General features: G+C 44.7%; 2 protein-coding genes across 2 annotated transcripts in view; one reads left to right on the forward strand and one right to left on the reverse strand.

Moving 5' to 3' along the window:
- Window positions 1–27,503, reverse strand: part of TG (thyroglobulin) — a 169,895-nt gene that overhangs the window by 45,392 nt on the left and 97,000 nt on the right. The gene's annotated exons all lie outside the window — the stretch shown is intronic.
- Window positions 101–27,328, forward strand: SLA (Src like adaptor). Its single transcript, XM_083517022.1, has 8 exons — window positions 101–542; window positions 7,557–7,650; window positions 14,138–14,237; window positions 16,516–16,602; window positions 18,754–18,857; window positions 19,864–19,995; window positions 24,248–24,395; window positions 26,084–27,328. Exons 2-8 carry the CDS (start codon window positions 7,587–7,589, stop codon window positions 26,292–26,294), a joined length of 846 nt encoding a protein of 281 aa, XP_083373148.1. The 5' UTR covers window positions 101–542; window positions 7,557–7,586; the 3' UTR covers window positions 26,295–27,328.

The raw sequence follows: 27,503 nt of genomic DNA on the forward strand, positions 1-27,503 counted from the left end.
CTGAGTATCATGATGCAACATGCCATTCTGGGCTCTGGGGAGGAAGGAAGGCCTGCAGCAAGCTATAAATACATAAACGGCACAAGCGAGCCACGGGCACTGGAAACCTGTAGTGCACAAAGGTTTCGTATGCACAGGGGGACCCCTTCCTTTGCTTTTCGTACAGCCACAGCCGCCGCTTGCACCGCCGCAGGCCCCCCAAAACTTGACATGGAAACAGCTTGTTGAAAAAGGAGAGCAAAAGTGCCCCAGACCACCTCCCAGCCCAGCTAGCAACCAGCAACAGGAACTTATCTCGTGCAATACGCGGAGCGCTTCCTTATTTCTCACAGAGGAAGTATGCGCCTTGTTTAGCAAGAACAGGGCTGCACGATAGGCTGCCAAACTCTCCAAAAGCCTCACTTCGCTCGGCTGTGTGCATCAGAACTGAACCTTCTTCCCCCTCTGGCATTTTCCAAGCGACATGGAAGCCAGGCGCCGCTGGTGAAAGGAAGAGGCAAAGGAAGAGAGCTAGGGCACTATGCTTGGCATCTAAACGAAAGGTAAGCTCTGCTGGAATCCCGGGCCGGGTTAGCCCCTTGCCGCAAAGCAACGTTGAGCATTCTTGCACAACCCAAGGAGGCTGTGGCAGTTCTGCTTGAGAAAAGGTTGTGGGGGTTTGTCAGTTCTTTAGGCTGGTGCAAGGAAGAAGCTCCTCAATGAGGAGAGCAGTACATGTGAAAAGGATCTAGGAGTCTTGACATGAGCCAACAGTGTGACGCGGCAGCTAAAAAAGCCAATGCAATTCTGGGCTGCATCAATAGGAGTATAGCATCTAGATCAAGGGAAGTAATAGTGCCACTGTATTCTGCTCTGGTCAGACCTCACCTGGAGTACTGTGTCCAGTTCTGGGCACCACAGTTCAAGAAGGACACTGACAAACTGGAACGTGTCCAGAGGAGGGCAACCAAAATGGTCAAAGGCCTGGAAACGATGCCTTATGAGGAACGGCTAAGGGAGCTGGGCATGTTTAGCCTGGAGAAGAGGAGGTTAAGGGGTGATATGATAGCCATGTTCAAATATATAAAAGGATGTCACATAGAGGAGGGAGAAAGGTTGTTTTCTGCTGCTCCAGAGAAGCGGACACGGAGCAATGGATCCAAACTACAAGAAAGAAGATTCCACCTAAACATTAGGAAGAACTTCCTGACAGTAAGAGCTGTTCGACAGTGGAATTTGCTGCCAAGGAGTGTGGTGGAGTCTCCTCCTTTGGAGGTCTTTAAGCAGAGGCTTGAAAACCATATGTCAGGAGTGCTCTGATGGTGTTTCCTGCTTGGCAGGGGGTTGGACTCGATGGCCCTTGTGGTCTCTTCCAACTCTATGATTCTATGATTCTATGAGGCCAAAACTGGATAGCAGGCAACCACAACTCTGTATTCACCGATTCCATTGAAAGCAGTGGGCGAGGTGGGAGCTAAAGCTGCCCCAATGCCTCACACGCTTTCCTGCACAGCCTGGTTCATAGGGAGCTGCTGTATATGGAATAAGACCTTTGGTCCATGTAGCTCAGTATCATCTACACTGATTGGCAGCTGCTCTCCGGCAGGGGGACATCCTCAGCCTCAGATGGAGATGCTGGAGAAAGAAACTGGGACCTTCCGCACAAAAGGCAGAGATGTTCTGGCACCGAGCTACCTCCCTTCCCTCACCCGTCACATATAGTAGTGTCCCCCAAACTGGGATCTCCAGCTGTTATTGGACTACAATGCCCATCAGCCCCAACCACTGGTCCTGCTAGCTAGGGATGATGGGAGTTGTAGTCCAAAACAGCTGGAGACCCCAGTTTGGGGGACACTGTATCGGGGCTGGGGTGAAAGAAAGAAAAGGACAGATGCGTCTGCCGAGGCCTAAATTCCCTACAGGAGGCCCTGTGGCTCCCGCACTCTCCTTGAGCATCCAAGCAGTGTGAACAGGAAGGAGATGGAGGCGCATTTTCCAATTGCCTTGCCCTGTTGACCTTCTGGGTGACTCTCTGCCCAGACCTTGCTGCTTTTAGATTTGGAGGGGGAAAGACAAGATAAACTACTTCTTTGCACAATGGAATTTACAGGATGTAATCATCATCATCATCTTTTATTTATATCCTGCCCTCCCCAGCCAAAGCCGGGCTCAGAGCGGCTAACAACAATAAAAGTAACACAGCATTCTAAAATCAATTCATTTTAAAATCAATTCAGAATCAAATTAATGCCAACCATTGGGTTAGAGTTCTATGAGGATTACAGAAGGAGAGAGGGGGTCAGGCTGTGCCTTGGCCAAAGGCCGGATGGAACAGCTCTGTCTTGCAGGCCCTGTGGAAAGATGTCAAGTCCCGCAGGGCCCTAGTCTCTTGTGACAGAGCGTTCCACCAGATCGGGGCCACAGCCGAAAAAGCCCTGGCTCTGGTTGAGGCCAGCCTAACCTCCTTGTGGCCCTGCACCTCCAAGATGTTTTTGTTTGAAGGCCGTAAGGTCCTCTGTGGGACATACCAGGAGAGGCGGTCCCGTGGGTACGAGGGTCCTAGGCCGTATAGGGCTTTAAAGGTTAAAACCAGCAATGGACTCTGGTTTGGCAGGCTTTAAAGGAGCATAAAGCTATAGCCAAGGTGGCCAACCCTCGTGCCTGTGCTCTGTTGGAGGCAGTGATGCTTCTGAATACCAGAATATAACTGGAGGGGAAAGGGCTGCTGTGCTTTGCGGTCTGTGTGCAGGATTCCTTTGTGCTTCGCTGTGAGAACAGAATGCTGGAGGGTTTGGACCACTGGTCTGATGCAGAAGAGCTGTTCTTGCCCTCTTCCCCAAATGTATTAGGCAGGGAAGGGGCAGGGAAGGGAAGGGGCTCAAAATGGAATAGTCAGGCAAGTGGGCAGCCAACATGGCTGCATCTGGGATGCCCCGTTTGGCCCCAAGGATGGAGGCAGAAAACCGTTTTCGCTTGCTTGTTTTAAGAAAGTCAGAAGCGGTTTGAGCGGCACATCACTTCCCATGGTATATAATGCGCACATTTTTCTTTCGTCGCACCGCTGCCTCTGGCTAAGTGGGTTTTGCAGGTTTCCGAAGCCATAAAAGAAAGCCTGCAAAACCCATTCAGCAGAGGCAAAAGCAGGGTGAATTTCCACACCACAAACAGCCCCTTTCAAATTGCCTTTGCAAATTGCAAGACATACGCACAGAGGAAAACGGGTGCATTAACTTCCTGTTCCAAAGCAGAGTAAGAAGCCCTTCGGTGAACGTGTTAAACGAACAATAAAAGCCCTGCATTTCACAGAATACTTTGCATGTCTTGACAAGGTCACAGTGGGAGATACGAGAGGCAATTTCACTCCAGTATCTTGAAGCTGACCACTCTCTAGAGCCCTTTCTTTCTTCTCTAAGCCCACTTTTGGCTTGGGAGAGGGAGTCCATTTTCCTGACTACCTCTCAAATGAATTACTTTTTTTAAAAAAAGACACTATACATTTAAAGCACTCCCCTGCCCCAATCCTGGAGCTGTAGTTTGTTAAGGGTGCTGGGAATTCTAGGTCTGTGATGGGTAAATTACATTTCCTAGGATTCTAGGGAGGCAGGGTGTGTACACAATTGGTGGGTGGGAATGAGATTGATGCTCATTCGGCAGCAAGTCTGGCTGGAGATCTCCTGTTATCCTTAAGGGTCTGCTCTAGGCAATTGGAGAGGCAAGTTTAGAAGCCCCTTTTCACCTCCAGGAGGGTCACTGTGGAGAACTTTCCACCTCGACCTCAGGATTGAATCCTGCCTTGGTAGTTCCTAGCAGCCTTATATCTAACCTGGCGTCCCCCATCTGTTGTTACACAAACCCCCATCCTCGGCGGTCCTGAAGGGAAGATATGGAGGAGTCCCATATGACCAGAGATTATGCCACTGTGCATTGGGTGAGGTAGAATCCACAGAGCACATTTTATTGAGCTGTCCCTTCTACAACGATTTAAGACAGTATCTTATAACTCCATACTTACCCCAGCTCAGTTCCCGACAAAGAGGAAAGCAGACAGCATATCTGCTAAATAAGTCTTCTGGGAAAACAACCTTGTCAGTGGCTAAATTTCTTTTCCTGGCACTCAAGTGTCGGAAACATATAACTGAATGCTTTGACGTGGGTTATCTGTGAGAGGTCTAGTACTGTGGCCCTACCTTATTTATGTACCCCCTATGATGTTATAGTTTATAATTATTGTGTCATGTTTTAATTCTGACTATCGGTCGAATAAAGGAAATTGATTGACAAACCCCCATCACCCCTGACTAGGGGTGGACCTCTCAATTTCTGTTCTCTCCATTTCTCATTTTCCCCAGTCTGAAAATCCAGCTTTCTGTATTTCTGCAGCCATTTGCGAATTTTCTGTTCCTTTGAAAACTCTCGTGAAAATTCGCCAGCATTGTAGTACAGATTTCTCCCAATAAACCCATTCCTGTCTGCCGTTTTGACTAATGAACACATTCTAGCGGGCAAGTTCTCCTGATACAATGCATCTCTGTTATGCTATTTTCACTACAATATAATATGACTTAATAGATGCATGTAGAAGCGTCATCTCTTGGCATCTTCAGGTGTCACTGAGAGAGACTCCCTTTCTGAAACCTTTTCTGAAAACGTAGACATTGCACTGAGCTAAATGTACCAACTGCCTGATTCGGCAAAGACCAGTTGCATCCTTTTTTCCTCATTTTGTTGCTTCCTTTTGCTAGTATTTTAACAGCACAATCCTAGTCAAGTTAACCCAGAGGTAACTCCCAATGGATTCAATGGGGCTTACTCTCAAGTAAGTCTGGTTAGGCTTTCAGCTTTTTTCTTTCAATTTAGAAAAGAATTTCAGCTGACCTGGAGGGCAGGATAATAACATTTATAAATGACGAAACAATCAATCCCGCATCAGATAAAATTCCACAGAACAAGGGAGTCTATACATATCTTTCCCCAAAAAGTATGATGAAGATTTGGAATGGAACAAAACAGTAGCTTGGGCTTTCAAGGTAACTGGGTGAGACCCCGACAGAGTAAGTAAAAGCCCCTATAGGCTGATGAAAAACCAGAGCTGGAATTTGGAACAGATGAATACGCCAATTCGTATTTATTTATTTGACAAAAATTACCAGCTGATTGGTTTTAAAACTAAGCGGTTTACAAGAAATATTAAAATTATCAATTTAAAAAGCCAGTCAGATACAATTAATAAGCTTTTTAAATAGGTAATATTAGAAGAATATCTAAAAGAGAGAGAGATTAAAGCACAACATTTATGTGTCCAGATAGGTTCACCTAAGCAAAAATATTATAGGTAGGTGTCAAAAAGCATACAGCAATGGCACCTGACAGATGTCAGTAGGCAGGAACTTCCAAAGTGTAGCTGCTGCCACACTAAAATATCAGTTTGTTACAACTGTAGGAAGAGTATTATGTGGCACGTTTATCCGTGCCTGTTCTGCAGATCAAAGCAGCTGAGTGCGCTCATATGATATAAGGCGATCCTGCAATTTTAGTGCCTATCAATTTCTCATTTTCCAAATCTTCTTTCACCACATTTCAGCATGAGTTTGCAATATTTTTAAGTCCTCTTAAAAAAAAGTTTGCCGGCGTTTTAGTGTGCGTTTTCTCTAAAAGGACTGTTTTCGTTTTCAGTTTCCCCTAATACATTTTTTTATTTTTGTATGTTATCTTCACCAACATATGGATTTACATGCAAAATTATTAATGAAGAAACCACATGCTGGTTGTAGCCCAGCAGAAACGTGTGACCAAAAATTAAAAGAGTTATTACATCAAAATAAAAACTTGGCCCATATAAAGGAATAAAATATACAGGGAAAACAGAATCTTACATCTCAAAGGAGGCAACTTGATATTGTCTCACTACAAATACAGCTGTGTTAAATGTTACATACCTGTCTGAACTGGACAACAGATATTTACCCTTTTCCATATTACTGCGAGGAACAACCACCATTAAAGATTTCTCTAATTATTTTTGTCTGTTTCATACAATTTACAGTATAACACGTAGTGTTTGGTGTCTTCTACAAAGGGCTAATCTCTGGGGATTTTCTTGAATCTCCCTTCCAGAAAATTAGACTTCATAGTCCAAAAAAATCCAGGGCTGTAACTGTTTTGCAGAGAAAAAGTCCTCAAATAAGTATTTCTCTTCCCCACAGTGCGATTTTAAGCAGGCAAAGTACTGGAAAATCTGGATAAAATCATGGTGTCCGTGTATTATTCTGCAGATGGCTCTTAAGAGCTGTGCTTTAATACTGCATTGTAAGCTGCATTTACGCAGCAAAATGCGTCTCTCAGTCAAGTCCGTATTTCCTCAGTAACAATTTACTGATAGCTATCCGGGTGTATGGGGAGAATGAATGGTGCTGCCCTTCTGTACACAATTCTGCCACTACATTTACCAAAGGTCTCAGTTTTTTTAAAAATAAAAGACAACAGCCTCCAACATAAAATAAATTTGGAATTACTCCCGTCACATGTGCTCTTGGTGGGAGACCCAATAAAGAGCAAATAAATGTGTTCTGTATTATCTCCAACTGTTTTGCCTTCAAAATGCCCCAGATTTCTACACCCTATGTCAACTGAGGAATATCCTTAGCCACAAATAGACCTCTTAGAGCTGGCATCAGAAGTTCCCCACCATTCAGTCTGGTATATTATAACACTGACTCCATGGACTTTTCAGCCTTTTAGTTTATTAGTCTGCCAGTGACTTTTTCATAGGCCATTTGGGGGTGGGGGACAATTCCCACGCAGACTCTCTCCTGGTTTACACATTTTTGCACACATTTTCGGTCAGAGAATCACAAAATTCGTAGAAGTGTGGGCTTTGAAGGCTAGCTGTGTTTCAGTCTGCATATTGCTTTGGGGAGTGCAAATTAGGCGAGTCTGTGTTAAAATCGGAACCAAGCCTCCGTCTCTTGCTGAAATTGTTATGAAACTAAGCTGTGCCTTATAAAACCAGCGCTGTCTGTTTTAATTCTTGAGGGTATGTGGATATATTTCAGGGAATGGTTTCCATCCCTCTGTGGTTCAACAGAGAGCAAACTGAGGCAGAATGGGAGGGGGGGAAACCCTCGAGAAAAGAGACTGATTTGGGGAGACAGAGTATGCATTTTGTATGCCTGAGTTTGCGTAGACTAAGTATATTGACGTCTTATTGTCCCTGGTGCCCCCAAACACACACACACACACACACACACACACACACACACACACACTTTTCATGCTTTGACTGCAACTTCCTATTATGCAAATACAACATCAGTGGAAAATACTGTTTTATACATCAGTTCTTGGCAATGTTTCTGGTTGCGGTTTTCAGCCACTGTTGTGACAACTTCAGGGAAGTTGTGAGAACTTAAGCAAATGCATGTGTTTCTCAGACACATGCAGAACATCAAATAATTAAGAAGAAGGATCAATGCAAAGTATGTGCCTGCTTTCTTCTTCTTCTTCTAACAAGCTACTAAATGTTAGTAAGCAAAGCAGGTGCTAACCTGAAGCTTTTGCATCTGCCTTTGCTACTTTAGCTCTGAAGCTTGCGCTTTGAAGGAAGAACAATGGGGAACACTATAAGAACGACCAAAACTACGCCTGAGATAAATATCACATCCTGGCAATCTGGTAAGTGTGCTTAAATTAAATTAAATTACAATTTCGGAGGAGGAGGAGTGGGAAGAGAAAGGGAGACCATAAATTGTTGACGAACATGACATGCCATGAGCAAAAAAAAAAAAGTCTTTCAGAGACAGCATCAGCATATACAGTGGTACCTCGGGTTACATACGCTTCAGGTTACAGACTCGGCTAACCCAGAAATAGTACCTTGGGTTAAGAATTTTGCTTCAGGATGAGAACAGAAATCATGCTCCGGCGGCACGGCAGCAGCAGGAGGCCCCATTAGCTAAAGTGGTGCTTCAGGTTAAGAACAGTTTCAGGCTAAGTACGGACCTCTGGAACGAATTAAGTACTTAACCTGAGGTACACTGTAGTGGCCTCAGGCAATTGTCAGCATCCCAAACCTCCAACAAGTCCCACTACTGACTCTGACCTGGGACCCCCCTCAAGCAGGACTCGAATCAATTGGGCAGCTGAGTTGGGGAGCTGCCATTTTAACTTCCCACAAGGCCCCCACAGTTGCGGGATCACATTTTAATTTCCCTCCATATCACAGAGTGACACTATGACATGATGGGGAATTAAAATCACAGTTCCATCAGAGTTTGGTCAAAACGGGGGGGGGGGGGCTTGTGGATTTCATTAAGGGCTCGCTTACCTACACACCCACCCAATAAACCTGAGCATTGCCCCGATCCTAAATCTTAGCTCTTGGGTGCTTCACACTTTTGATGCATCACTTGCAAGCTATATAGTTTGCATCTCGCAGACCTTGGGGGCTCAAATTTCAGCGGCACCCTGTGCGACGCCAAAATTCACACCCCACCCCTCTCACCTTCCATTCTATTTCATAGTTCTGGCACCCCGAGGCTCTGTGCCCAGCCCAGTCAAAACTGGTTGCATTCCCCTAATCTGCCTCTGCATCTCATACCAAAATCAAGGAGTGTGAAAAGATTTTATAAGACTTTTTTTAAAAAGAACACATTTACGCAAAAGAACAAAGATCTTCTTTACCTTTAAATCGTAAGGTCAAGCCCGGCCCGTGGCTTGGTTGTTCCCAAAGTTTTAAGAAATGCCAAAAAGAAAAGAAAAAACCTTTAGAGCAAGGGTAGGCAAACTAAGGCCCGGGGACCGAATCCAGCCAAATCACCTTCTAAATCCGGCCCACAGATGGTCCGGGAATCAGCATGTTTTTACATGACAAGTAGAACGTGTCCTTTTATTTAAAATGCATCTCTGGGTGATTTGTGGGGCCTGCCTGGTGTTTTTATATGAGTAGAATGTGTGCTTTTTTAAAAAAAATTGCATCGCTGGGTTATTTGTGGGGCATAGGAATTCATTCATTCCCCCCCCCAAAAAAAAAATATAGTCCGGCCCCCCACAAGTTCTGAAGGACAGTGGACCGGCTCCCTGTTGAAAAAGTTTGCTGACCCCTGCTTTAGAGAAACACACACCTGTGCAAAGGATAAGAAATAAGCAACAATGAGGACTACGTTCCACATAATGCTAAATACTGGGATGAGGGAGAAAAGAACTTGGATGGGGAGTGGAATGGAATATCCTGGAGGCGGGCTTGGCTGCTTGACCAGAAATCTGAACAGGATCACTCCACATAGCAATGTTTTCTCGCAGATCCCACTTGCTTTCCATTAGTTTTCAGAGTTTTAGTATCCTTTTTGGAGTCTCTCAGGAAAGGGCTAGAGTCAAGGTTTGGGTGTGTGGAGAGGGGCTGTAATAATAATAATTGTTTATACCCCGTCATTTGACTGGGCTTCCCCAACCACTCTGGGCGGCTTCCAACACAATATTAAAATACAGTAATGCATCAAACATTAAAAGCTTCCCTAAAGAGGGCTGCCTTCAGATGTCTTCTAAAAGTCAGGTAGTTGTTCTTCTCTTTGACATCTGGTGGGAGGGCGTTCCACAGGGCAGGAGCCACCACTGAGAAGGCCCTCTGCCTGGTTCCCTGTAACCTCGCTTCTGGCAGTGAGGGAACCGCCGGAAGGCCCTCGGCACTGGACCTCACTGTCTGGGCAGAACAATGGGGGTGGAGACACTCCTTCAGATATTCTGGACTGAGGCTCACCATGCGCTAAACAAGGCCAGCAACTATGCAAGAATATCCTGCTCACAAGTGCCACCGGCCACAAAATCTGGTGCAATGGGTGGTTACAAAACCCTGACAGGTTCTTGGGTCATCTTAACTTGAGATGTCAGGGTGAGTGAGTTCCCAATGTTTGCTTATTTGACCCATGTCCACTATGGAAATCGCTCCAGCAAATACAATTGGTATCCACTGTCATTGTTGCTCTTAGTCCAGAAACAATAGGCAATTCATCACTTCCTCGCTCCCATTTGCACTATGCTTTCTTTGCACTGAAATGAACGGGGTGGAATAGCATAATGGCAGCTTAATTTATGTGCTTATGTAAATTATATAAGTTACATGATGTCATTACAGCAGACAGTGAGATGAGCAATGTAGTTTTTAGAGGGAGGTGAACTGCAGGAGAACGGAAACATTGCCGCATGCAGCTAATACAGGGTGGAATGGAAAGTGATGCCTTCTTACATTCTGAACTGTGCTGTTGAGCTACTGAAATTGCCCAATATATTCACCATCATCCTGTTCTTTAGCCCCCCCCCCAAAAAAAAGAGTCTCCCAGAGCAGTTTACAGATCGCTGCAAACAGGACAGTTTTTGTCCCCAGGTTAACAGCCTAGAGACACACAGCACAAAAGGAAAATGTATTGGGAGGGAGAAGAAAACAAGCAAAAATGGTACGGCACCAAGGATGGACTACAAACCCTCTCCTGAATGCAAAGCGCTATGTTGTGGTCTCTCCTTACAACCTCACTTCCCGATAAATTTACGCATGAGCAAACAGGACATGTAAATGTTATCTTGTGCCTTTATGACGAAGGTGTCCTTGTTTTCTCTGTCGATAGCAGCTGTGCTGCTGGCAGAGGAGCTAGCCAAGTCAAGAGGTACCCAGCCCAACTGCTAACTGAACAGGAAGGCGACCTTGATTTTTCTGACTTCCTGTGGTTTTGCATTTCCGCCCTGTGCTATTTTTAAGCCTCAAACTATTTTTAGACTATTGGCAAGATAAAGATGTACTGCTTGTTTGACATAAGAAAATCAACGTGGCATCGTCTGATTAGATTGTAGAGGCCCAGGATAAATATTCAGCCAGAGACAGGAGATAGCAGCTATCGTGGCAATAGCAGGCCTAGTCTTAGTAGTGAACTGGGCTGAATATGTACCTAAAATGCGTTGCCAGCTAGGCTTTGGGAGATGGCATTCAGGTGCCACATAATTAATGGCAAATAAACAGGGTTTTGACAGGATTTTATGCAGCTCTCGGGTAGGGGTAATGTGGGCCTCCAATGGTTCTCAAAAAAAAAAAAAAAATTCTCTGTGCCACACTTTCAGAATAAAAATTTGCTCTCACCACACTGAATTTTTCATTGATAAAAAAAGGAAAACAAAAAGAAACAACTCCTAGCAGTGTCCGATTTATAACACAGAAGACAACGATTTATGGCCAAAGATGGGAGGAAGAAACAGTTCTGTCGAAGGAAGACTGGCAATTAAAATGAATGGAATATGCAGAAATGGTGAAACTCACCGGAAGAACAAGAAATCAAGAAGAGAAACTTTTTAAAGTAGAATGGGGGAAATTCATTGACTCTTTGAAGACCCATTGTATATAAATTAAAACATTTGTGGGACTGATACGAACACATGCAGTAAGAGACAATTAAGGGGAAGACAAGGGAAAATTTGTAAATATGTATGAATTGGATATGAAGAAACAAATAACCAAAGAAAGGAGGGAAGTCAAGGGGGAGGTAAATTAGATTTGTAAAGATTTGTTTTTTCTTGTCAAAATATTTGCAAAAGCTGAAAATTATATATATATATATATATATATATATATATATATATATATATATATATGCTTTCGTAGATTTTCACGGGTACAGGAATGCAGGTTTTGGTGTCTTCGGGTGTCTTCCCGTGTAAGAGTTGGGGTGTCTAGGCGACGTTTCGACGAGGTCTCACTCGTCATCTTCAGGCTGGTGCTTTCGGCTTCTTGTTACTGGAACAGAGCAGGATCTCAGTGTTTGAGTTCCTATAAATACTGTTGAGGGGGTGTGGTGTATAGCCTCCAACGTTCTGGGCAGAGAGGAAGTTCCCAGGTTAGTGTGCCTTTTCTTCTTTTGTTCCTTAATTACTTGAGGGATATCTTGAGTGATTTCTTGAGTGATATTCTGAGTACCACTTAGGTGGGTCGTTAGGTGTGGATTAGTTGCTAAAGCTTTCGTGTCTTGACCTCTTGAGCTTGTGAAGAGTTTTTCTGAGAAGATGGCTGTACTGCACTTAGTTGTGCTCTGGCTTGGCTTCGTGTATAGGGGCTGGAAATTAGCCCTCCCCACAAAAACCGACACCAGAACCAGAGGCACACAGAACGCCATCACCAATCAACCACACCAGACCCAAACCCAGACCCTCTCCACAGATAAATTACAGACACCATCCAGTAGCCAAACCATAGTGGCACCTCCGGATGCTGCACCCCCCTGCAATCCCTACACAGATCTGGCTGGCACAGGGCACAAAACCACAGCTCGCCCCTATACACGAAGCCAAGCCAGAGCACAACTAAGTGCAGTACAGCCATCTTCTCAGAAAAACTCTTCACAAGCTCAAGAGGTCAAGACACGAAAGCTTTAGCAACTAATCCACACCTAATGACCCACCTAAGTGGTACTCAGAATATCACTCAAGAAATCACTCAAGATATCCCTCAAGTAATTAAGGAACAAAAGAAGAAAAGGCACACTAACCTGGGAACTTCCTCTCTGCCCAGAACGTTGGAGGCTATACACCACACCCCCTCAACAGTATTTATAGGAACTCAAACACTGAGATCCTGCTCTGTTCCAGTAACAAGAAGCCGAAAGCACCAGCCTGAAGATGACGAGTGAGACCTCGTCGAAACGTCGCCTAGACACCCCAACTCTTACACGGGAAGACACCCGAAGACACCAAAACCTGCATATATATATATATATATATATATATATATATATATATGAGAGAAATATAAAATTTTAATAATCTATCTGTCTGCCTCTCTCTCTCTCTCTCTCTCTCTCTCTCTCTCTCTCTCTCTCTCTCTCTCTGCATATATATATATCTCCCATAGAACACGACTACTTATAATACTACCATGAGACATCCAGAAAACAGCTACATGTTGTACAAAAATAATAATGATTACAGTATATTTTACTAAACTGTACCACACTGAAATGTTTAAATTTTTCTTTAATTGTCCTTGAGTTTTCCCATCCTCTCCTGCCAGACCCTTTGAGAACCAGTTGGGAAGAGAGGGTTAGTGGGCAGTCTGGATAGCATTTAAGGGGTGCAGTTAATTCATTATGTTAGACTAAGATCGCATCGCCAATGTGAAAGCACATGGCTTTCCCCAGAGAATCCTGGAAACTGGATTTCTTTTTAAGGGTGCTGGGAACTGGAGCTCTGAGAGGATCAAACCACAGTTCTCGAGATCTTTTGAGGGGACTCCATGTGCGTGAGGCAACACGGCCATGGGAGTTTTGTTTTTTAAGTGCTAGGGCTCAACTTGGGAACATATGAGGCAAGCATAAATGCAAGGGAACCTTGGGCATGCGCAGAGTGCATTTATCTTCCCACTGAGTCACCACAGGGACTGAGTCCCCCCGACAACAGATATTAAAGGTAGAGCTTCCCGTTCAAAAGATGACCTTTCCAGCGAGGCGTCAACATCTCTCACCAGACTTAGGTACTGAATTTGTATCTATCAGAAATGAAGTACAGTGGTACCTTGGTTTAAGAACAGTCCTGTTTACGAACGATTCGGTTTACAAACTCCACAAAACTGGAAGTAGTGTCCCGGTTTGTGAACTTTACCTCAGTCTAAGAACAGAAGTTCATAAACCGAGGTACCACTGTACTAGGATTCACGTTTGCCCACATCTTCAGAAACATATTATTCTGGGATAATAATAAGAATTTATTATTTATACCCCACCCATATGGTGGGGTTTCCCCAGCCACTCTGGGTGGCTCCCAACAGAGTATTAATAATAATGATAATAAAGCGATAAAGCATCAAACATTAAAAACTTCCAAAACAGGGCTGCCTTCAGATGTCTTCTAAAAGTCAGATAGTTGTTTATTTCTTTAACATCTGATGGGAGGGCGTTCCACAGGGCGGGCACCACCACCGAGAAGGCCCTCTGCCTGGTTCCCTACAACCTCTTCTAGCAAGGAGGGAACCGCCAGAAGGCCCTCGGAGCTGGATCTCAGTGTCTGGGCTGAACTATGGGGGTGGAGATGCTCCTTCAGGTATACTGGGTCAAGGCCTTGGATGCACCAAGGTTATGACTGGATTCTGGTGAACATATTGACTTCATATTTTGCATCCTTCACTCTTCTTCAGGCCATAGAAGTGACTTCCTTGCTGTCCTTGACAACTACCCTGATCCGGATATAAGCCAACCTATATTTCACGTCGGAGAAAAATTGCGTGTAATATCAGAGTGAGTACCTTCCTATTTTATTCTCAAAAAAAGAAGAAGTTTGCATTAAGTTGAAGGACAGCTGAGAAATTCGCGTTATTCAATGCTGTGCTGCCGAGAAGTGCGATTTTGGGTAGGCGTCCCCATCCCCTTCGTGCCACAAAAATTGGCACCGGCAGCAAAATTGGTTTGCAGCATCAACGGTCAGGGGACATGTGAGGGTCCGAAGAAGAGACCCAAAGGGCTCCCATGGGCTACTGGAAATAAAACGTACAACTCTCAAGGTTCTAGTCCATTTGAGCTGGGGGAGAAAATGGTTTCCGAACCCTACCAACGGCAACTGATTTAAGTAGTTTCCAACAAATTCCCCCTCCTCTCTATCTCCGCATGTGAAACTGAGGGGGTGAAGTCACTTTTCCTATGTGTAAGAAACAACCGAAAGTCTCTGTTTTGTAAATAACTGGGCAACAAGGAAAGCTCCGCTATTAAGGGGTTAGGGCTCTGAGGTGTTTTGCATGGCTCAGGTGATTCAGAGGGCCTTGCTCATAACGGGCGTTTGCTTGTCTATAAAGAAATAAAAAATCAGGTGGATTTTGCTCAAATATACCTGTTGTGTGCCAATCACGCAATGGAGACCGTAGCCCACAAGCGTGAAAGTCAGCGCTTAGTGGAACTTTCCTTTTCCTGTTTTGATTCTGCTGAGGCACGAAAAAATGCTCAGGGAACTTGCAGCCCAGGCCAAAAGCTGTAACTCAAATGAGAGAACAGGCCATGGGGTTACGCTGCCAACTTCTGTACCGAGCTACAGAAAATGTTACTTCCCCTATCCTTCAACAGTCTGCCTGTTAGAATCAGTTATACTGGGGCTTGAAAAGTTTCTGCAAAGATCCCAGCTTTGCAGTCAAATATACAGGATGGTGTATATGGGATGGGACACGGGTGGCGCTGTGGGTTAAACCACAGAGCCTAGGACTTGCTGATCAGAAGGTCACGGTTTGAATCCCCGTGTCGGGGTGAGCTCCCATCGCTCGGTCCCTGCTCCTGCCAACCTAGCAGTTCGAAAGCACGTCAAAGTACAAGTAGATAAATAGGTACTGCTCCAGCGGGAAGGTAAATGGCATTTCCGTGCGCTGCTCTGGTTCGCCAGAAGCGGCTTAGTCATGCTGGCCACATGACCCAGAAGCTGTACTCCAGCTCCCTTGGCCAATAAAGCGAGATGAGCACCGCAACCCCAGAGTCGGCCACGACTGGTCCTAATGGTCAGGGGTCCCTTTACCTTTACTATACAGGATGGTATCAGGCTGACATACTCAGGGTAGACCCACCAAAAACAATGGACTTGAATGAGTCACGACTTGCTTGAGTTTGTCGATTTCATTGGTGCTATTTAGTATGGATTTTTAGTTAAATATCACCCAAAGCATTCAGGCCCTGCTAAAGTTAGCATGTGAACAATCACAGTGGCTTCCTTATAACTTTAACATTTAAGCAACCCAAGGACAGTGTATTCTTCAATTCACTTCCCATACGTCGGGGTTTTCCCGTACATATTGCCTATTCAGCAAAAATCCACCATTTTTCAGTCTGATTCCCGGATGTGTCCAGGAAAACCTGGACGTATGGCAGCCCTATTTTATCCCTAGAATGTGTGTGTCATTCTTTGGAAATGCTTATTAATATGCTAACAATGCCATCACCTTTACTTTATTCTTTTTATTTAAACAATGTAAAGTGAGTGCATCCTATTGAATGGTCAGCCATTCCCAAATATTTTTAAAATGGATGTGAAATTAAGATTTTTGCCTTGACATGCATCTCTTGTTTACACTGGTGTGTGGCCTGGGGAGACTTTTGAGGGCCACACAGAGAGGCTTGGAGGGCCACATTAGGTCGCTGGACTTGAGATTCCTCGTCCTTGACCTAAAGTAGCACAGAGAAACAATCTTCCTCTTGTAACGGGCATGTGGGTATTCCAGACAGATGACAGAGTTGTAAATTGCAAATCTCCGGCAGAGACAACAGCGAAATGAGCAGCTGACATACGATTCGGGGGGAAAGGGGAGATGTTACCTCATCTGAAAACAGGAAGTCTCATTAACTTTACTGAGTTTCTTTTTTTATACAACGGGTGGAAAGAGGAAGTCTAGTAGTTTCACTGATGATCACCTTTATCCCTCATATGTCTGCCGGAGTTCACAACCCACAGGGATATATTTTAGACCATTTTCCCCACTCGCCTTGTTTCGCTACAATGACGGTAAATTTCAATATGCATTTCATCTCTCTCTCTCTCTTGCAGTGAAGGAGGCTGGTGGAGAGCCCGTTCCCTCACTACGGGTCAAGAAAACTACATCCCGGAAAAATGTGTAGCAAAAGTTTACCACGGGTGAGGAAACTCCCACTGTTGTCTTGGCACAGTTGTATTTTGTGCATCATATAAATGTGCCAGGTAGCGCTGTCGGACTGGGACCTGGGGGATCAGGGTTCAAATCGCCACTCAGCCATGAAGCTCACTATATGACCTTGGGCCTGTAGTCCTAACCTGCCTGACAAGGTTGTTGTGAGGATAAAATGGGGAGGAGAACTATGTAAGCCAACTTGGGCTCCTGGGAGGAAAAATGGGATACAAATATAATTGATAATAATTATAATCTGTATAAAAAAGCTAGACAGACAGACAGATACAGTAGATGATAGATAGATTGACAGATTGATAGATAATAGATGGATGATAGATACAGATGATAGATAGATGATAGATAGATAGATAGATAGATAGATAGATAGATAGATAGATAGATGATAGAGATAGATAGCTGGATAGATAGATAGATGATAGATGATATAGATAGATAGATCGAAAGATATAGATAGATAGATAAATAGGTAGATGATAGATAGATAGATAGATGATAGATAGATAGATAGATAGATAGATAGATAGATAGATAGATAGATAGATGGATAGATGATAGATAGATAGATAGATAGATGATAGATAGATATAGATAGATAGATAGATAGATAGATAGATAGATAGATAGATAGATAGATAGATATAGATAGATAGATGATAGATAGATAGAGTGTCAGGATATATAGTAATTTGGCTTGTGAGTCACTGTATAAGATGAACCCCTGTGTTTCTTTGTTCGCTATAATGAAGAATCTAAAACCAACTACGACATTCCCATCTTTTGACCAAAGTGGATGGAATTTGCAGGCAGAGGTACCCAAACTTTTTGTGTGGAAAGCAAAATGGATTCCATCATCCCATATAAGCAGTGGGGAGAGTGTGGGTCGTCTCTTGCTCAGGGGAGCAGAACTTATTTTGCTCTTTCCTGCCTTAAAATAAATAAGAGGTGGCTGAGCAGTGTAAATTTTTGCATGCACTTTAAAAAAAAACTTTGCTTGCAACGCAAGACTCTCTAGAACACTGCTAGGGGAGTTCTGAAGAGATGGGGTGGGGGTGATAAAGAAGAGCTGTGTAGGAGTTTTAAAAAATTAAATGATGCTCTTAGCTGAAGAAAGACTCCCTACCGCTGTGCTTTAACAACAACAAAACAACCCAGAGTTTTCCAGTGCTTTGCAGGCAACATTTTGGACACCCTCAACGTCTTGCAAAGCCCGTGGACCTAGAGATAGATGATAAGGTAGATAGAAATACATGCTGCTTTCTGTACAGAAAAAACAGAGGGGCAGAGCACTCTCTGATTCAACTTGGTTGGGGCGATATTGACATCACACTTCAGCTCAGGAGGAGGGCTACCCCCAAATCCTTCTAATCTGCTTCACTGTGATTTGGCTTGCGTATTGTTTCAGAAAGTGTGAATTTGATAGATATGACTTAAAATGTGTACTGAATTGAATTTCCCCTCCATCCCTAATGATGGGCGTTGGAGACTAGCAACATCTAGAGGGCCACAGGTTCCCCGTCCCTGGTATAAATCTCTCCCAAGGTAAAGCTAAAGGGACCCCTGACCATTAGGTCCAGTTGTGACCGACTCTGGGGTTGTGGCACTCATCTCGCTTTACTGGCCGAGGGAGCCGGTGTACAGCTTCCGGGTCATGTGGCCAGCATGACTAAGCCGCTTCTAGCGAAGCAGAGCAGTGCACGGAAACACAATTTACCTTCCTACCTATTTATCTACTTGCACTGGCATGCTTTCGAACTGCAAGGTTGGCAGGAGCAGGGGCCGAGCAACAGGAGCTCACCCCATCGTGGGCATTTTAACCGCCAACCTTCTGATCGGCAAGCCCTAGGCTCTGTGGTTTAACCCACAGCGCCACCCACGTCCCTTTATAAATCTCTCCTACACATGCACAAAGCACCATATTTTGGGGGCATCTCCCTTGCCATTCATAACTAGCAATTTTCCAGCTACTGGGGGACGTCTACATTCGCAGTGATTTTTTTTACAAAAGTAGCAGTACCAAAAATACATTATACCGTACTCCCCTAGTTAAGTCTGCATTTCTCTGGACAAGTCCAGTTTGCCATTTCACTCCTATAACCCCAGCCTCCCTTCTCCTACAGTTGGTTATTTGAAGGTCTGGGAAGAGAAAAAGCTGAAGAACTTCTGTTGCTTCCCAATACCAGAATTGGCTCGTTCATGATTAGAAAGAGCGAAACAACAAAAGGTGAGAAAATGAGGTTTTGCTTTCAACTTTTGTCACTTCTCTGTCTGATACTTCCTCTTAAGGGCAGTTTAAACCAGACTTCGCAAACTTGGTGTCGTCCAGATGTTTTGGACTATGGCTGCGTACACACTATATACCAGGCACAGGCAAATTCCAGCCCTCCTGACGTTTGGGACTAAAATTCCCATCATCCCTAGCTAACAGGATCAGTGGTCAGGGATGATGGGAACTGTACTTAAAACACACTTAAAACGTTGTATTTGCAGCTGTATAGCTGATTCTAGAGTCTGGGGTGAGTAAAATGTAGCCCTGCCTACAGCTGCTTTCATCCCATGTTAGATGGATCTGGGATCTGGAGAGCCATAGGTACTGCAATTCCTGTGCTAGGTTAACAGTTTTTCCCTATCCTTGGGATTCCTGGGAATTTTTTTTGGGGGGGGGCTGTACCAAGGCATCCATAAAGGTAAAGGGACCCCTGACTATTAGGTCCAGTCGTGACCGACTCTGGGGTTGCGGCGCTCATCTCGCTTTATTGGCCAAGGGAGCCGGTGTACAGCTTCCGGGTCATGTGGCCAGCATGACTAAGCTGCTTCTGGCGAACCAACAGAACCAACGGAAATGCCATTTACCTTCCCGCCGGAGTGGTACCTATTTATCTACTTGCACTTTGATGTGCTTTTGAACTGCTAGGTGGGCAGGAGCAGGGGCCGAGCAACGGGAGCTCACCCCGTCGCGGGGATTCGAACCGCCGACCTTCTGATTGGCAAGTCCTAGGCTCTGTGGTTTAACCCACAGCGCCACTCGCGTCCATAGCAGCCTATAATAAGGAATCGTCCCCACCAAGCTCTGATTCTAATTATTCTTTAGAGGTTGGCATGACAAGCCAAATGGGATAAAAACAAGGTGTGCTTGCAGTGTCTCTATCCCTCTAAAATGTTTTAACTGCTCCCGGGTTTCTCAGTATCCAGACAAATGAATGATTGTTTGACTTTTCTCCCTTCTCTAGGTTTATATTCGTTGTCAGTCCGGCACGTACAAGTGAAACATTACAGAATCTTCCGCCTGCCAAACAACTGGTATTATATCTCTCCTCGGCAAACTTTCCAGTGCCTTGAGGACCTCGTAAATCACTATTCCGGTAAGAAGGCGCGTTCTGCTCTAAAACAAACAAGCGTTTTCAAGCTTTCAGAAACGCAGCTCACCGCATAAGTCTGCTTTGATTCATACGGTTACCTTGGCTTTTGAGTGGAGAACATGATGCGCCATTGCAAATGGTAATCCCCATGGAATGCTCAGTTATTCTGCTTTTTCAGTGATGGCTCCGACCTGGTGGAATGCTCTGTCCCATGAGACTAGGGCCCTTCAGGATTTAACCTCCTTCCATCGGGCCTGTAAGACAGAGCTATTCCGCCTGGCTTTTAATTTGAATTCAGCCTGATCTTTTATTTCCCTTCTCTTCCCTCCCCCTCCCCTTTTATGAAGATCACCCTCTCTGAGACCCCACAGATAATTCTCCCCGGCCTCCTCACTGGCCCAAGTAGGACCAATTCACCTAGCTAGCCCTGGTGATCATCTAATGTTTATTGGATGGATTTCCCCTAAACTGATTTCCGAACTTTGAATTTTATTGATATTCATGTTTTTATACTGTATTTTATGCTGCTTTTACAATTAAGTGTTTTAAATTTAGCCACCCTGAGCCCAGTTTTTGAACCAGGAAGGGCGGGGTATAAATAAAAATTTATTATTATTATTTGACAAGGCTGCAGATCCAATTTCGTATGTCAGCGTGCTGAAAGATGTGCAGAGACACAGGGACAGGATTTGCTCGCCCCTAGGTAGTGGCCATTGCATAACCGTCACCCAAGGGTCAAACTATGAGTCTGCAGGAAACAAATATCCAGTTTTGCAAGATGTTCTCTTCCTACGCTTCACAAGTTCGTGGATGTGCCAATATTGCGCCAAACTCTTATATGCAATCATTTCTTACGTGAACAGTGGACTTTTGGGAACTGTTTAAACTCCCCTACTTTAGAAATATATATTTTAAATTTTAGGAAAACTGCCTTTCCTCTTCTGGTTGGGCAGGCTCTGAAAGGGCCAGACTTTTATTTGTGCAGATGTGGAGCTTTTAAGGTATCAATTTATTGTTGCAGCTGGTTTTAGTGTTTGCCAGTTGCTTTGGGTGTCTTGCATGAAGCACGCAACTAATAAATCTAGAAAAATAATACGATGGAGTCCATGTAGTTCAATATTGCCAGCACTGACTGGCAGAAGCTCTCCAGGGTTTCAGACAAGGGACGCTTCCAGCCCTGCATGCCAGGGACTGAACCTGGAACCTTTTCCTGCTCCAGCATTGACCCAGGACCCTTCGCCCTTATTTGCAGCCCCAGGATAAAAATCATAGAATTGTAAAGTTGGAAGGGACACCAAGGGTCATCTAGTCCAACCCCCTGCAATGCTGCTAATTCAGAGGTTTTAAGAGGGTCCTTCATTGTGACTCGCCTGTCTACCAAGGTGAACAAGATCATGACCCAGAACTATTCAGAGCCAGAGAGATTTGGCTATGTAATGATATCACTGGTGGCTAACTGTGTATGTACAGTGGTACCTTGGGTTACATGCACTTCAGGTTACAGACGCTTCAGGTTACAAACTCCACTAACCCATAAATAGTACCTCGGGTTAAGAACTTTGCTTCAGGATGAGAACAGAAATCATGCTCCAGTGGCGCGGCGGCAGCGGGAGGCCCCATTAGCTAAAGTGGTACCTCAGGTTAAGAACAGTTTCAGGTTAAGAACGGACCTCTGGAACAAATTAAGTACTTAACCCGAGGTACCACTGTACTTAACCCAAGGTACCACCATATGGTGCTGGAGGAGACTCTTGAGAGTCCCATGGACTGCAAGAAGATCAAACCTCTCCATTCTGAAGGAAATCAGCCCTGAGTGCTCACTGGAAGGACAGATCCTGAAGCTGAGGCTCCAATACTTTGGCCGCCTCATGAGAAGAGAAGACTCCCTGGAAAAGACCCTGATGTTGGAACAGGGTGTTAACTGATGTTAAGAACAGTTTCAGGTTAAGAACGGACCTCCAGAACGAATTAAGTACTTAACCTGAGGTACCACTTTACCTCAGCGTATTTTGTGGCATTGTCATTGCAGGGCTAGTCTCCACCATGCTCTTCTCAGGGATTATTATTATTATTATTTGCAAGCATGACACCTGTAATCTGAGCTACGTGAGCTCTGAGGCTGATTAGAACGCTATGATGCTGAAAGCTCACCGCACGCTCGCAATCTCTTGCCATCTAAAGGCAGCACCACTTCCGAGTGGCAGAATGTGCCCCTCAGAACAAAGAGAACGAAAGTGGGCGGAGCCTTCCTGCAGGGGAAACACAATGCTAACGTTTGGCCATTAATGCCAATATCGCATGCATTTTGCATAGTGTGAAGCCACAACATTTGCCTAGAAGCCATGCCTTTTCTCAGAACTCACTGGTGGCTGCCACAATGCGGGAAAGGAAGCTGGCACACAGCTTCGCAGCTCAGCGCTAGATAAATATTAACAGGCAGCGCACTTATACTTAAGAAGTGTGCATGCACACGAAAGCTCATACCAAGAACTAACTTAGTTGGTCTTTAAGGTGCTACTGGAAGGAATTTTTTTATTTTGACTATGGCAGACCAACACGGCTACCTATCTGTAACTTATATTTAGGTTATTTTGGGTGGATAGAAACATCCAACAGCCCAAAGGCAGAGTGATAATCTCATTCTTCATCATGCATTTCAAAGCTGTTTGCTTTTTTAAGTTTGCAATAGAGGATGTGAAGAAGTAGAAGAGACACGGTGATCAACAGCTCATTTTGTAGCCAGTTCTAGCCTGTTTTGCAGAGAGAGGTTTCCCCACCCCATATACAGAGATGCTGAATGGGCCAAGGTCACCCAGAGAGCTTCCTGGCTGAGTGGGGATTCGAACCCTGCCCTCCCAGGCACTAGTTCAACACACTAACCATTACGCCACACTGCCTCTCTCTTTTGAGCAACAAAACGAAAGAGCAGCAGAGTTCTTGCTTTACTCCACCTGTGTTGTAAGCAGTGTGGTCTGTATAAATCACAGTCATCTTTCCAACATTATCCCTGTTTTCAAGAACCTAAGAAGAGCCCTGCTGTGGGAAACCCACAATTGGGACCCCTCTCCTCTTGTAGTTTCCAGCAACTCTGCCAGCTCAGACAGAAAAACATTAAGGAATTAATTTCATCTTTCATGTTTTCCCTGTAAGCTGCCCTGGAAGTTACTGAACTGAAAAGATGGGGTAAAACATAACCAGAGAGAGCTCTACCTCTCTTTCAAATCAGAACCAGTGAAGGCGGTGAAGGTCCTGTGTGAGTGTCTGGAGGTGGCTGGAGGATGGATGGCGGCTAACAGATTGAGGTTGAATCCTGACAAGACAGAAGTACTGTTTTTGGGGGACAGGAGGCGAGCGGATGTGGAGGACTCCCTGGTCCTGAATGGGGTAACTGTGCCCCTGAAGGACCAGGTGTGCATCCTGGGAGTCATTTTGGACTCACAGCTGTCCATGGAGGCACAGGTTAAATCCGTGTCCAGGGCAGCTGTTTACCAGCTCCATCTGGTATGCAGGCTGAGACCCTATCTGCCTGCGGACTGCCTCGCCAGAGTAGTGCATGCTCTAGTTATCTCCCCCTTGGACTACTGCAATGCGCTCTATGTGGGGCTACCTTTGAAGGTGACCCAGAAACTACAACTAATCCAGAATGCAGCAGCTAGACTGGTGACTGGGAGTGGCCGCTGAGACCACATAACACCGGTCTTGAAAGACCTACATTGGCTCCCAGTACATTTCCGAGCACAATTCAAAGTATTGGTGCTGACCTTTAAAGCCCTAAACGGCCTCGGTCCTGTATACCTGAAGGAGCGTCTCCACCCCCATTGTTCTACCCGGACACTGAGGTCCAGCACCAAGGGCCTTCTGGCGGTTCCCTCACTGCGAGAAGCCAAGTTTCAGGGAACCAGTCAGAGGGCCTTCTCAGTAGTGGCGCCCTCCCTGTGAAACGCCCTCCCATCAGATGTCAAAGAGAACAACAACTACCAGACTTTTAGAAGACATCTGAAGGCAGCCATGTTTAGGGAAGCTTTTAATGTTTGATGTATTACAGTATTTTAATATTTTGTTGGAAGCCGCCCAGAGTGGCTGGGGAAGCCCAGCCAGAAGGGCGGGGTATAAATAAATTATTATTATTATTATTATTATTATTATTATTATTATTATTATTACTATTATTATTACCAAGAAACATACAAAAACATTGCAAAAGTCAGAGACCATTTTGACTTGCAACTCATATTGTGCCCATTTCTTCTTTCAGAGGTAGCCGATGGCCTCTGCTGCATACTGACCACTCCCTGCCTCACCCAACACACGAGCAGCAACGAAGTAAGGAATCAAGAGCCGAGGAACCAAGAAACCCCCGTCGTGATGCGCAGCAAGACCTTCTCGTGGAAGGATAAGCAGAGGTAATGTTTGGTGGGGGCAGCTGATGCCAGCCTTCCCCAACTCAGTGCCCTCCAGATGTGTTGAACTATAACTCCCATCAGTCCAGGCCCAATGGTCAGGAATTAAGTGAGTTGTCGTCCACAAAGGTCTGGAGGGCTATTTCAATGCAGATGGTGCTCTGAGATTCTGCAGCTACAAAACCCCAGTTCTGCAACTGGAATATTTTACTCTGTTTGACCAATATAAGCTTGCTAAAACATTCATGCTTCATACGATATGTGCAATAGCGGGATTGAGTTTTGGACTACAGAATTTACACTTCTGTGCCTAGTTTATTCCTTGTCTGGTGTTGTAGACAAAAAAAAAAAAAAAAAAGGATGCGGGTGGCGCTGTGGGTTAAACCACAGAGCCTAGGACTTGCCGATCAGAAGGTCGGCGGTTTGAATCCCTGCGATGGGGTGAGCTCCCGTTGCTCGGTCCCTGCTCCTGCCAACCTAGCAGTTCGAAAGCACAAAGTGCAAGTAGATAAATAGGTACCGCTCTGGCAGGAAGGTAAACGGCGTTTCTGTGTGCTCCTCTGGTTCGCCAGAAGTGGCTTAGTTATGCTGGCCACATGACCCAGAAGCTGTACGCCAGCTCCCTCGGCCAATAAAGCAAGATGAGTGCCACAACCCCAGAGTCGGTCACGACTGGACCTAATGGTCAGGGGTCCCTTTACCTTTAGACAAAAAAAGGGGTGTGCTAAAATAAATACAGTGGTACCTTAGGTTACAGACGCTTCAGACTCCGCTAACCCAGAAGTAGTACCTCGGGTTAAGAACTTTGCTGAGAACAGAAATTGTGCGGCGGCAGCGGGAGGCCCCATTAGCTAAAGTGGTACCTCAGGTTAAGAGCAGCTTCAGGTTAAGAATAGACCTGCAGAAGGAATTAAGTTCTTAACCTGAGGCACCACTGTATCTGAAAAGCGGGGAGGGGAATAAAGGGGTTGGAAACTGAAATTCGGAAGACGACGACAGGCAGTGGCTGATTATTTTGTTAAACCCACACCTACTCAGTGATACAATCATTTAACAATCCCTTTGCGCATTCTAAGTCATGTTCTCAGCAAGGCCTGGTTCATACAGTATTCTGTTGTATGGATGTCAGAGTTATTATTTTTTACATAGGGTTGCCTGCATGATTTATGTCAAGCAATGCCTTGCCAGGGAAGCCACCTCACTTTTGTAGCATGTGTATATGTGCATACACATGCCGTCCCCAACTAAGTTATAACCAGCCAAAACACTCTGGAAATGCTACATGAATACATTAACTTGATGGCTTGGAGCATGTGCATTTCTGTCTTCAAAAAACAAAAAACAAAAAAACACGCCACAATGATATCATTAGGGTAAGAAAGAAACCAGGTTTGGAAGCAGGATAAACTATTCTTCTTCAGCGAGAAACCATCGCTACTTCCAATTTCAGAAATGTTTGTGCTGATTTCCTTCAGGTCCAAATGTTAGACCAGGAGAGGACCAACATGGGTGGCACAACACAAAATGGCCTGGGGACACACAAACCCATTTTGTGGCACATTCCCAGACCCATTTGTCTGTCTTCTGGCACCGCATTAAACCAAACTGCAAAGAAGCTAAGGCAGTTGAAGTACCTTATTCTGTATCAATATCTCAGACAATAAACTACCTTCTCCTTCTTCTTTTTAAAGATCAAATGAAGATGACAGTGACATTGTAGACATGCTTGGAATAGAGGACTCCGGCCTGAGCTTTGGGCTGAGGAACAGCATCAGTTCCTATCTTGCCCTAACTGGAGAAACTGACTCTTCTTACACGAACAACCGGAAGCAGAAAAGCAGGTCTGTCATATTACGGAACAAGTTCGAATCACCCTTCATTTATCACGAGAACAGATCCTGATAAAGCAAAAGGTGGCCAAGAAGAAACTTAAGATACTCCATGTTCAAACGACAAAACTTTTGCACTGTTGGGAGATAACGCGACCACCATTTTTTTCAGTCCACAAGAGACCACGTCCTCTGGGACAGAGCCTGGAGACGGGGCTTAAAGTGTACCGTGAAAAGCAGTAGATGCCGACTGATAAGGAAAGCTCTTTCAGAAATGGCTCTGGTTGCGAGAACAAAGAAAGGTGTATCCACCAGGTCGTTCGGGTTTGGCCAGCTACTATTTCTATAGGCTCTTATCCAAGTCAAAGGCAGTTCTTTCCCCACATTGCACACTCTATTTATAATAGGCGCAAGTTATACACAGCAACACACCATCACGTGCATTTTGTGTCATAGAACTGGAATATTACCAGATCTTAATCTTCTGCCCTGAGGAAAATTATTCCAAATGTCAGGCCTTCCTCTGACCTGGCCAGACCACACAAGACCTTTAGCAGAGTTCATCACGCAAAGGAGCCTGCGGGATAAACAACTTCAGATAATCCAAAGCGCAGGGTTATTTTGCTTAGCAAAATCAGGTGGTACAGTCCTACCCTGGACCTCAGAATGCGGCCGGAAGAATCATTTCTTTTTTACAATTCCGTACATAAAATATTCCATGTAAGAAGAAAACTAACACAGGGAGACCAAGTCAGTTAAACCCTTTCTCTGATGCCCTGGTTTCTGTTTTTTAATGTAGAGAAAATCTACAGTTTCAAGCAAAGTAGTCCAGCTGTTGCTGTGCTTGCAGACTTGCCTAAATCAAATCAGATAAGGTTCTGCCTTATGAAATCCAGAGCCAGCATGTTTTTAGTTAATAACTGGAGTTCATCTTCAACCTCTCAGAGGTCCCAGATATGCATATATAAACTTATTTATGTGGGTGATGCCCTTGTGTAATGTAAATTGTGTTACAGCGTATGAGCTTGAATGAAGCTGAGGAAAACATGTATATAGGTGTAAAAAACCCAAAAAAACCCCAAGTAATAAAACGTTATTAAACAAACAGATTTCTGTGGGTAAAAGACTACCATATGTTTCACATATATCTGAACTAGACTAAAGCAGCTGTCTTTGGAAGAAATGGCACTCTCCCATAAGGGATGGGCGAATACATATCAATTTCTCATTTTTCCACTATTAAGTTCAATTCTCACATTAATTCGTTTTTTAAGCAAGTCTG

The sequence above is a fragment of the Podarcis liolepis genome (genome assembly GCF_965112155.1).
Source record: "Podarcis liolepis genome assembly, chromosome: 8".
In the NCBI taxonomy this organism is placed as follows: domain Eukaryota; kingdom Metazoa; phylum Chordata; class Lepidosauria; order Squamata; family Lacertidae; genus Podarcis; species Podarcis liolepis.